General features: G+C 52.4%; 1 protein-coding gene across 1 annotated transcript in view; it reads left to right on the top strand.

Annotated features, from left to right (window-relative positions):
• LOC138349643 (UDP-glycosyltransferase UGT5-like) overlaps window positions 1-12,144 on the top strand; it is a 118,994-nt gene that overhangs the window by 84,926 nt on the left and 21,924 nt on the right. The window contains exon 10 of the mRNA XM_069301913.1: window positions 1,712-1,855. Coding sequence (XP_069158014.1) covers window positions 1,712-1,855 — 144 coding nt within the window. The remainder of the gene's footprint in view (window positions 1-1,711; window positions 1,856-12,144) is intronic.

Here is a 12,144-nt window from a genome sequence, read left to right on the forward strand (position 1 = left end):
GCCTCGGCTATCACCTCATTATGTCCGGTCGTGATGGTCAAGTGGATTAAGGCGTCTTGTACATACCAGTTGCGTTGCTTCAGGGAGTATGGGTTCGATTCACTTCTGGGGTGTGAGTTTTCAGTTGCATATTGTCCAGGGGACCATTCTGGCTTGTTCGCATTTGTGTTCCTCACGTGTGCCCCTAAGAATGAGGTGATTTGGTAAAATGCTATGCCCAAGATAACTATCCGAGTGCCGGCGGTGGGGTGGTTCAAATAGCCTCGGCTATCACCTCATTATGTCCGGTCGTGATGGTCAAGTGGATTAAGGCGTCTTGTACATACCAGTTGCGTTGCTTCTGGGAGTATGGGTTCGATTCACTTCTGGGGTGTGAGTTTTCAGTTGCATATTGTCCAGGGGACCATTCTGGCTTGTTCGCATTTGTGTTCCTCACGTGTGCCCCTAAGAATGAGGTGATTTGGTAAAATGCTATGCCCAAGATAACTATCCGAGTGCCGGCGGTGGGGTGGTTCAAATAGCCTCGGCTATCACCTCATTATGTCCGGTCGTGATGGTCAAGTGGATTAAGGCGTCTTGTACATACCAGTTGCGTTGCTTCTGGGAGTATGGGTTCGATTCACTTCTGGGGTGTGAGTTTTCAGTTATATATATATATATATATATATATATATATATATATATATATATATATATATATATATATATATATATATATATATATATATATATATATATATATAACTGACAACTAACACCCCAGAAGTGACTCGAACCCATACTGCCAGGAGCAACGCACACTATCATGGAAATAAAAATTTCATTCACAAATGCACTTGGGGTCTCGAAATGCCTACCCCACGGCCGTGAGGCAGAAACTCTACCAATGAACTATTGAAACAAGCAACAATACGAAAGATTTCCGAGGCACCAACCAGCAACCAGCAACCCAACTGAAATTTTATACTTTTGCCCAGCTTCCAAGTACATAGGAATTAGTGATCCATGCTCACGTCATATTAGTTGTCAGCCACACTATCGTGGAATAAAACATTTAATTCACTAGGGCACTTCGATCTCATTACTGAGGAGTTGGAGATTCGAGTCTCCTACTGCCTTGGAGAAGCATGCACTGGTTAGTGCCACCATGCTCTAATTAGTGCCACTATACCCTGGTTAGTGCCACTATGCCCCTGTTAGTGCCACTACGCTCTGGGTAGTGCGACTTTGCTCTGGTTAGTGCCACTACGCCCTGGTTAGTGCCACCATCCCCTGGTTATACATAAAATTTAGAATGGCTTGAAGAGAGGCCTCAGACTTCCTGTCGATTCAGAAGAATCGCAGGTAGTGTTACATTTAGTAATTCAGGGTGGTAAAGTGGTAGAGGAGGCAGCTGGCAGTTCGTTGGTCGCGGGCTCGAGTCACAGAAAAACTCCACCTAATTTTTTCATTCATATATCACATTCATGTGAGTTATCTGAACAAATAATAATGATACTAATAATAATAATAATAATAATAATAATAATAATAATAATAATAATAATAATAACAATAATAATAATGATAATAATAATAATAATAATAATAATAATAATAATAATAATAATAATAATAATAATAATAATAATAATAATAATTTTAATAATAATAATAATAATAATAATAATAATAATAATAGCAATAATAATACTGGGTATTTCTGTGGCAGGATGAGAGAGGAGGCAGAGAGACGGGCAGCTGTGATGAGAGACCAGCCAATGTCTCCTGGTGACTGGGTGGTCTACTGGGTGGAGTATGTTATCAGGCACCAGGGCGCACCCCACCTTCGCTCCCCCTTCTTCACTATGCCCTGGTGAGTGTTACCATGCCATGGTGAGTGTCACCATACCCTGGTGAGTGTCACCATGCTCTGGTGAGTGTCACCATGCCCTGGTCAGTGTCACCTTGCCCTGGTTAGTGTCACCATGCCCTGGTGAGTGTCACTATGCCCTGGTAAGTGTCACCATGCCCTGGTGAGTGTCACCATGCCCTGGTAAGTGTCACCATGTCCGGGTAAGAGTCTCCATGCCCTGGTTAGTGTCACCATTCCCTGGTTAGTGTCACCATGCCCTGGTTAGTGTCACCATGCCCTGGTGAGTGTCACCATGCCTTGGTTAGTGTCACCATGCACTGGTTAATGTCACCATGCCCTGGACAGTGTCACCATGCCCTGGTGAGTGTTACCATGCCCTGGTTAGTGTCACCATGCCCTAGTGAGTGTTACCATGCCCTGGTTAGTGTCGTCATGCCCTGGTTAGTGTCACCATGCCCTGCTAAGTGTTACAATGCCCTGGTTAGTGTCACCATGCCCTGGTTAGTGACACCATGCCCTGGTGAGTGTCACCATGCCCTGGTGAGTGTCACCATGCCCTGGTGAGTGTCACCATGCTTTGGTGAGTGTCACCATGCCCTGGTGAGTGTCACCATGCTTCGGTGAGTGTTACCATGCCCTGGTGAGTGTCACCATGCTTTGGTGAGTGTCACCATGCCCTGGTGAGTGTCACCATGCCCTGGTGAGTGTCACCATGCCCTGGTGAGTGTCACCATGCCCTGGTGAGTGTTACAATACCCTAGTTAGAGTCACCATGCCCTGGTTAGTGTCACCATGCCCTGGATAGAGTCACCATGCCCTGGTGAGTGTCACCATGCGTTGGTGAGTGTCACCATGCTTTGGTGAGTGTCACGATGCCCTGGTGAGTGTTACAATACCCTGGTTAGAGTCATCATGCCCTGGTTAGTGTCACCATGCCCTGGTTAGAGTCATCATGCCCTGGTGAGTGTTACCATACCCTGGTTAGTCTCACCATGCCCTGGTCAGTGTCACTATGCCCTGGTCAGTGTCACCATGTCCTGGTTAGTGTCACCATGCCCTGGTCAGTGTCACCATGTCCTGGTTAGTGTCACCATGCCCTGGTTAGTGTCACCATGCCCTGGTTACTGTCACGATGCCCAGGTGAGTGTCACCATGCCTTGGTTAGTATCACCATGCCCTGGTCAGTGTCACCATGCCCTGGTTAGTGTCACCCTGCCCTGGTTAGTGTCACCATGCCCTGGTTAGTGTCACCATGCCCTGGTTAGTGTCACCATGTCCTGGTTAGTGTCACCATGTCCTGGTTAGTGTTACCATGCCCTGGTTAGTGTCACCATGCCCTGGTGATTGTCACGATGCCCTGGTGAGTGTCAACATGCCCTGGTTAGTGTCACCATGCCCTGGTTAGAGGCACTATGCCCTGGTTAGAGTCACCATGCCCTGGTTAGAGTCACCATGCCCTGGTTAGAGTCACCATGCCCTGGTTAGAGTCACCATGCCCTGGTTAGAGTCACCATGAACTGGTTAGAGTCACCATGCCCTGGAGAGTGTTACTATGCCCTGGTAAGTCTCACCATGCCCTGGTCAGTGTCACCATGTACTGGTTAGAGTCACCATGTACTGGTTAGTGTTACTATGCCCTGGTTAGGGTCACGATGCCCTGGTTAATGTCACCATGCCCTGGTGAGTGTCACCATGCCCTGGTGAGTGTTACCATGACCTGGTTAGTGTCACCATGCCCTGGTGAGTGTCATCATGCCCTGGTTAGTGTTACCATGCCCTGGTGAGTGTTACCATACCCTGGTTAGTCTCACCATGCCCCGGTCAGTGTCACCACGTCCTGGTTACTGTCACTATGCCCTGGTTACTGTCACCATGCCCTGGTTAGTGTCACCATGCCCTGGTTAGTGTCACCATGCCTTGGTTAGTGTCACCATGTCCTAGTTAGTGTCACCATGCCCTGGTTAGTGTCACGCTGCCCTGGTGAGTGTCACGATGCCCTGGTGAGTGTCACCATGTCCTGGTGAGTGTTACCATGCCCTGGTTAGTGTCACCATGCCCTGGTTAGTGTCCCCATGCCCTGGTTAGTGTCACCCTGCCCTGGTTAGTGTCACCATGCCCTGGTTAGTGTCACCATGCCTTGGTTAGTGTCACCATGTCCTAGTTAGTGTCACCATGCCCTGGTTAGTGTCACGCTGCCCTGGTGAGTGTCACGATGCCCTGGTGAGTGTCACCATGTCCTGGTGAGTGTCACCATGCCCTGGTTAGTGTCACCCTGCCCTGGTTAGTTTCACCATGCCCTGGTCAGTGTCACCATGCCCTGGTTAATGTCCCCATGCCCTGGTTAGTGTCACGCTGCCCTGGTGAGTGTCACGATGCCCAGGTGAGTGTCACCATGCCTTGGTTAGTGTCACCATGCCTTGGTCAGTGTCACCATGTCCTGGTTAGAGTCACCATGCCCTGGTTAGTTTCACCATGCCCTGGTCAGTGTCACCATGCCCTGGTTAATGTCCCCATGCCCTGGTTAGTGTCACGATGCCCTGGTGAGAGTCACCATGCCCTGGTGAGTGTCACCAAGCCCTGGTTAGTGTCACCATGCCCTGGTTAGTGTTACCATGCCCTGGTTAATGTCACCATGCCCTGGTCAGTAGCACCATGCCCTGGTTAGTGTCACGATGCCCTGGTTAGAGTCACCATGTCCTGGTTAGAGTCACCATGCCCTGGTTAACGTCACCATGCCCTGGTCAGTATCACCATGCCCTGGTTAGTGTCACGATGCCCTGGTGAGAGTCACCATGCCCTGGTGAGTGTCACCAAGCCCTGGTTAGTGTCACCATGTCCTGGTTAGAGTCACCATGCCCTGGTTAATGTCACCATGCCCTGGTCAGTATCACCATGCCCTGGTTAGTGTCACCATGCCCTGGTTAGTGTCACCATGTCCTAGTTAGTGTCACCATGTCCTGGTTAGTGTCACCATGGAGCCGGTCGGCCGAGCGGACAGCACACTGGACTTGTGATCCTGTGGTCCCGGGTTCGATCCCGGGCGCCGGCGAGAAACAATGGGCAGAGTTTCTTTCACCTTATGCCCCTGTTACCTAGCAGTGAAATAGGTACCTGGGTGTTAGACAGCTGTCACGGGCTGCTTCCTGGGGGTGGAGGCCTGGTCGAGGACCGGGCCGCGGGGTCACTAAAGCCCCGAAATCATCTCAAGATAACCTCAAGATAACCATGCCCTGGTTAGTGTCACCATGCCCTGGTTAGTGTCACCATGCCCTGGTGAGTGTCACCATGTTTTGGTCAGTGCCACCATGTTTTGGTTAGTGTCACCATGCCCTGGTTAGTATCACCATGCCCTGGTTAATGTCACCATGCCCTGGTCATTGTCACTATGCCCTGGTGAGTGTCACCATGTTTTGGTCAGTGTCAACATGCCCTGGCCAGTCTCACTATGCCCTGGCCAGTGTCACCATGCCCTGGTGAGTGTCACCATGCCCTGGCCAGTGTCACCATGCCCTGGCCAGTGTCACCATGCCCTGGTTAGTGTCACCATGCCCTGGTTAGTGTCACCATGCCCTGGTTAGTGTTACCATGCCCTGGTTAGTGTTACCATGCCCTGGCCAGTGTCACCATGCCCTGGTTAGTGTCACCATGCCCTGGTCAGTGTCACCATGTCCTGGTTAGTGTCACCATGCCCTGGTTACTGTCACGATGCCCAGGTGTGTGTCACCATGCCCAGGTGAGTGTCACTATGCCCTCGTGAGTGTTACCATGCCGTGGTTAGTGTCACCATGCCCAGGTGAGTGTCACCATGCCCTCGTGAATGTTACCATGCCCTGGTTAGTGTCACCATGCCCTGGTCAGTGTCACCATGCCCTGGTGAGTGTTACCATGCCCTGGTTAGTGTCACCATGCCCTGGTTAGTGTCACCATGCCCTGGTGAGTGTCACCATGTTTTGGTCAGTGCCACCATGTTTTGGTTAGTGTCACCATGCCCTGGTTAGTATCACCATGCCCTGGTTAATGTCACCATACCCTGGTCATTGTCACTATGCCCTGGTGAGTGTCACCATGTTTTGGTCAGTGTCAACATGCCCTGGCCAGTCTCACTATGCCCTGGCCAGTGTCACCATGCCCTGGTGAGTGTCACCATGCCCTGGCCAGTGTCACCATGCCCTGGCCAGTGTCACCATGCCCTGGTTAGTGTCACCATGCCCTGGTTAGTGTCACCATGCCCTGGTTAGTGTTACCATGCCCTGGTTAGTGTTACCATGCCCTGGCCAGTGTCACCATGCCCTGGTTAGTGTCACCATGCCCTGGTCAGTGTCACCATGTCCTGGTTAGTGTCACCATGCCCTGGTTACTGTCACGATGCCCAGGTGTGTGTCACCATGCCCAGGTGAGTGTCACTATGCCCTCGTGAGTGTTACCATGCCGTGGTTAGTGTCACCATGCCCAGGTGAGTGTCACCATGCCCTCGTGAATGTTACCATGCCCTGGTTAGTGTCACCATGCCCTGGTCAGTGTCACCATGCCCTGGTGAGTGTTACCATGCCCTGGTTAGTGTCACCATGCCCTGGTGAGTGTTACCATGCCTTGGTTTGTGTCACCATGCCCTGGTTTGTATCACCATGCCCTGGTCAGGATCACCATGCCCTGGTTAGTGTCACCATGCCCTGGTGAGTGTTACCATGCCCTGGTTAGTGTCACCATGCCCTGGTTAGTGTCACCATGCCCTGGTTACTGTCACGATGCCCTGGTGAGTGTCACTATGCCCAGGTGAGTGTCACCATGCCCTCGTGAGTGTTACCATGCCCTGGTTAGTGTCACCATGCCCTGGTTAGTGTTATCATGCTCTAGTTAGTGTCACCATGCCCTGGTGAGTGTCACCATGCCCTGGTTAGTGTCACCATGCCCTGGTTAGTGTCACCATGCCCTGGTTACTGTCACGATGCCCAGGTGAGTGTCACCATGCCCTCGTGAGTGTTACCATGCCGTAGTTAGTGTCACCATGCCCTGGTTAGTGTTATCATGCTCTAGTTAGTGTCACCATGCCCTGGTGAGTGTCACCATGCCCTGGTTAGTGTCACCATGCCCTGGTTAGTGTCACCATGCCCTGGTTACTGTCACGATGTCCAGGTGAGTGTCACCATGCCCTCGTGAGTGTTACCATGCCGTAGTTAGTGTCACCATGCCCTGGTTAGTGTCACCATGCCCTGGTGAGTGTTACCATGCCGTGGTTAGTGTCACCCTGCCCTGGTTAGTGTCACCATGCCCTGGTTAGAGTCACCATGCCCTGGGTAGAGTCACCATGCACTGGTTAGAGTCACCATGCCCTGGTTAGAGTCACCATGCCCTGGTTAGAGTCACCATGCCCTGGTTAGAGTCACCATGCCCTGGAGAGTGTTACCATGCCCTGGTACGTCTCACCATGCCCTGGTCAGTGTCACCATGCCCTGGTGAGTGTTACCATGCCCTGGTTAGTGTCACCATGCCCTGGTTAGTGTCACCCTGCCCTGGTTAGTGTCACCCTGCCCTGGTTAGTGTCACCATGCCCTGGTTAGTGTCACCCTGCCCTGGTTAGTGTCACCATGTCCTTGTTAGTGTCACCATGTCCTGGTTAGTGTTACCATGCCCTGGTTAGTGTCATCATGCCCTGGTGAGTGTCACCATGCCCTGGAGAGTGTTACCATGCCCTGGTACGTCTCACCATGCCCTGGTCAGTGTCACCATGCCCTGGCGAGTGTTACCATGCCCTGGTTAGTGTCACCATGCCCTGGTTAGTGTCACCCTGCCCTGGTTAGTGTCACCCTGCCCTGGTTAGAGTCACCATGCCCTGGTTAGTGTCACCCTGCCCTGGTTAGTGTCACCATGTCCTGGTTAGTGTCACCATGTCCTGGTTAGTGTTACCATGCCCTGGTTAGTGTCACCATGCCCTGGTGAGTGTCACCATGCCCTGATGAGTGTTACCATGCCCTGGTTAGTGTCTCCATGCCCTGGTGAGTGTTACCATGCCCTGGTTAGTGTCACCATGCCCTGGTTAGTGTCACCATGCCCTGGTTAGTGTCACCATGCCCTGGTCAGTGTCACCATGCCCTGGTCAGTGTCACCAAGCCCTGGTGAGTGTTACCATGCCCTGGTGAGTGTTACCATGCCCTGGTGAGTGTTACCATGCCCTGGTGAGTGTTACCATGCTCTGGTTAGTTTCACCATGCCCTGGTTAGAGTCACCATGCCCTGGTGAGTGTCACCACGCCCAGGTGAGTGTCACCATGCTCTGGTGAGTGTTACCATGCCCTGGTTAGTGTCACCATGCCCTGGTGAGTGTCACCATGCCCTGGTGAGTGTCACCATGCCCTGGTTAGTGTCACCATGCCCTGGTAAGTGTCACCATGCCCTGTTTAGTGTCCCCATTCCCTGGTGAGTGTCACCATGCCCTGGTTACTGTCACGATGCCCAGGTGAGTGTCACCATGCCCTGGTGAGTGTCACTATGCCCTGGTTAGTGTCACCATGCCCTGGTTAGTGTTATCATGCTCTAGTTAGTGTTACCATGCCGTGGTTAGTGTCACCATGCCCTGGTTAGTGTCACCATGCCCTGGTTAGTGTCACCATGTTCTTCTTAGTGTCACCATGCCCTGGTTAGAGTCACATGCCCTGGTGAGTGTTACCATACCCTGGTTAGTCTCACCATGCCCTGGCCAGTGTCACCATGTCCTGGTCAGTGTCACCATGCCCTGGTTAGTGTCACCATGCCCAGGTTACTGTCACGATGCCCAGGTTACTGTCACGATGCCCAGGTGAGTGTCACCATGCCTTGGTTAGTGTCACCATGCCCTGGTCAGAGTCACCATGCCCTGGTTAGTGTCACCCTGCCCTGGTTAGTGTCACCATGTCCTGGTTAGTGTCACTATCTCCTGGTTAGTGTTACCATGCCCTGGTTAGTGTCACCATGCCCTGGTTAGTGTCACCATGCCCTGCTTAGTGTCACCATGCCCTGGTTAGAGTCACCATGCCCTGGTTAGAGTCACCATGCCCTGGTTAGAGTCACCATGCCCTGGTTAGAGTCACCATGCCCTGGTTAGAGTCACCATGCCCTGGTTAGAGTCACTATGCCCTGGTTAGAGTCACCATGCCCTGGTTAGAGTCACCATGCCCTGGTTAGTGTCACCATGCCCTTGTTAGTGTCACCATGCCCTGGTTAGTGTCACCATGCCCTGGTAAGTCTCACCATGCCCTGGTCAGTGTCACAATGCCCTGGTTAGTGTCACCATGCCCTAGTGAGTGTTACCATGCCCAGGTTAGTGTCACCATGCCCTGGTGAGTGTTACCATGCCCTGGTGAGTGTTACTATGCCCTGGTTAGTGTCACCATGCCCTGGTGAGTGTTACCTTACCCTGGTTAGTCTCACCATTCCCCGGTCAGTGTCACCATGTCCTGGTTACTGTCACCATGCCTTGGTTAGTGTCACCATGCCCTGGTTAGTGTCACCATGCCTTGGTTAGTGTCACCATGTCCTAGTTAGTGTCACCATGCCCTGGTTAGTGTCACCATGCCCTGGTGAGTGTCACGATGCCCTGGTGAGTGTCACCATGTCCTGGTGAGTGTCACCATGCCCTGGTTAGTGTCACCATGCCCTGGTGAGTGTTACCATACCCTGGTTAGTCTCACCATTCCCCGGTCAGTGTCACCATGTCCTGGTTACTGTCACCATGCCTTGGTTAGTGTCACCATGCCCTGGTTACTGTCATCATGCCCTGGTTAGTGTCACCATGCCTCGGTTAGTGTCACCATGCCTTGGTTAGTGTCACCATGCCCTGGTTAGTGTTACCATGCCGTGGTTAGTGTTACCATGCTCTGGTTAGTTTCACCATGCCCCGGTCAGTGTCACCATGTCCTGGTTACTGTCACCATGCCCTGGTTAGTGTCACCATGCCCTGGTTACTGTCACCATGCCCTGGTTAGTGTCACCATGCCTTGGTTAGTGTCACCATGCCTTGGTGAGTGTTACCATACCCTGGCTAGTCTCACCATGCCCTGGTGAGTGTCACGATGCCCTGGTGAGTGTCACCATGTCCTGGTTAGTGTCACCATGCCCTGGTGAGAGTCACCATGTCCTGGTTACTGTCACCATGTCCTGGTTACTGTCACCATGCCCTGGTTAGTGTCACCATGCCCTGGTGAGTGTTACCATGCCCTGGTGAGTGTTACCATGCTCTGGTTAGTTTCACCATGCCCTGGTTAGAGTCACCATGCCCTGGTGAGTGTCACCATGCCCAGGTGAGTGTCACCATGCCCTGGTGAGTGTTACCATGCCCTGGTTAGTGTCACCATGCCCTGGTGAGTGTCACCATGCCCTGGTGAGTGTCACCATGCCCTGGTTAGTGTCACCATGCCCTGGTAAGTGTCACCATGCCCTGTTTAGTGTCCCCATTCCCTGGTGAGTGTCACCATGCCCTGGTTACTGTCACGATGCCCAGGTGAGTGTCACCATGCCCTGGTGAGTGTCACCATGCCCTGGTTAGTGTCACCATGCCCTGGTTAGTGTTATCATGCTCTAGTTAGTGTTACCATGCCGTGGTTAGTGTCACCATGCCCTGGTTAGTGTCACCATGCCCTGGTTAGTGTCACCATGTTCTTCTTAGTGTCACCATGCCCTGGTTAGAGTCACATGCCCTGGTGAGTGTTACCATACCCTGGTTAGTCTCACCATGCCCTGGTCAGTGTCACCATGTCCTGGTCAGTGTCACCATGCCCTGGTTAGTGTCACCATGCCCAGGTTACTGTCACGATGCCCAGGTTACTGTCACGATGCCCAGGTGAGTGTCACCATGCCTTGGTTAGTGTCACCATGCCCTGGTCAGAGTCACCATGCCCTGGTTAGTGTCACCCTGCCCTGGTTAGTGTCACCATGTCCTGGTTAGTGTCACTATCTCCTGGTTAGTGTTACCATGCCCTGGTTAGTGTCACCATGCCCTGGTTAGTGTCACCATGCCCTGCTTAGTGTCACCATGCCCTGGTTAGAGTCACCATGCCCTGGTTAGAGTCACCATGCCCTGGTTAGAGTCACCATGCCCTGGTTAGAGTCACCATGCCCTGGTTAGAGTCACCATGCCCTGGTTAGAGTCACTATGCCCTGGTTAGAGTCACCATGCCCTGGTTAGAGTCACCATGCCCTGGTTAGTGTCATCATGCCCTTGTTAGTGTCACCATGCCCTGGTTAGTGTCACCATGCCCTGGTAAGTCTCACCATGCCCTGGTCAGTGTCACAATGCCCTGGTTAGTGTCACCATGCCCTAGTGAGTGTTACCATGCCCAGGTTAGTGTCACCATGCCCAGGTGAGTGTTACCATGCCCTGGTGAGTGTTACTATGCCCTGGTTAGTGTCACCATGCCCTGGTGAGTGTTACCTTACCCTGGTTAGTCTCACCATTCCCCGGTCAGTGTCACCATGTCCTGGTTACTGTCACCACGCCTTGGTTAGTGTCACCATGCCCTGGTTAGTGTCACCATGCCTTGGTTAGTGTCACCATGTCCTAGTTAGTGTCACCATGCCCTGGTTAGTGTCACCATGCCCTGGTGAGTGTCACGATGCCCTGGTGAGTGTCACCATGTCCTGGTGAGTGTCACCATGCCCTGGTTAGTGTCACCATGCCCTGGTGAGTGTTACCATACCCTGGTTAGTCTCACCATTCCCCGGTCAGTGTCACCATGTCCTGGTTACTGTCACCATGCCTTGGTTAGTGTCACCATGCCCTGGTTACTGTCATCATGCCCTGGTTAGTGTCACCATGCCTCGGTTAGTGTCACCATGCCTTGGTTAGTGTCACCATGCCCTGGTTAGTGTTACCATGCCGTGGTTAGTGTTACCATGCTCTGGTTAGATTCACCATGCCCCGGTCAGTGTCACCATGTCCTGGTTACTGTCACCATGCCCTGGTTAGTGTCACCATGCCCTGGTTACTGTCACCATGCCCTGGTTAGTGTCACCATGCCTTGGTTAGTGTCACCATGCCTTGGTGAGTGTTACCATACCCTGGCTAGTCTCACCATGCCCTGGTGAGTGTCACGATGCCCTGGTGAGTGTCACCATGTCCCAGTGAGTGTCACCATGCCCTGGTTAGTGTCACCATGCCCTGGTGAGAGTCACCATGTCCTGGTTACTGTCACCATGCCCTGGTTAGTGTCACCATGCCCTGGTTACTGTCACCATGCCTAGGTTAGTGTCACCATGCCTTGGTTAGTGTCACCATGTCCTAGTTAGTGTCACCATGCCCTGGTTAGTGTCACCATGCCC

Source organism: Procambarus clarkii, chromosome 46 (genome assembly GCF_040958095.1).
Source record: "Procambarus clarkii isolate CNS0578487 chromosome 46, FALCON_Pclarkii_2.0, whole genome shotgun sequence".
NCBI classification, from domain to species: Eukaryota; Metazoa; Arthropoda; class Malacostraca; order Decapoda; family Cambaridae; genus Procambarus; species Procambarus clarkii.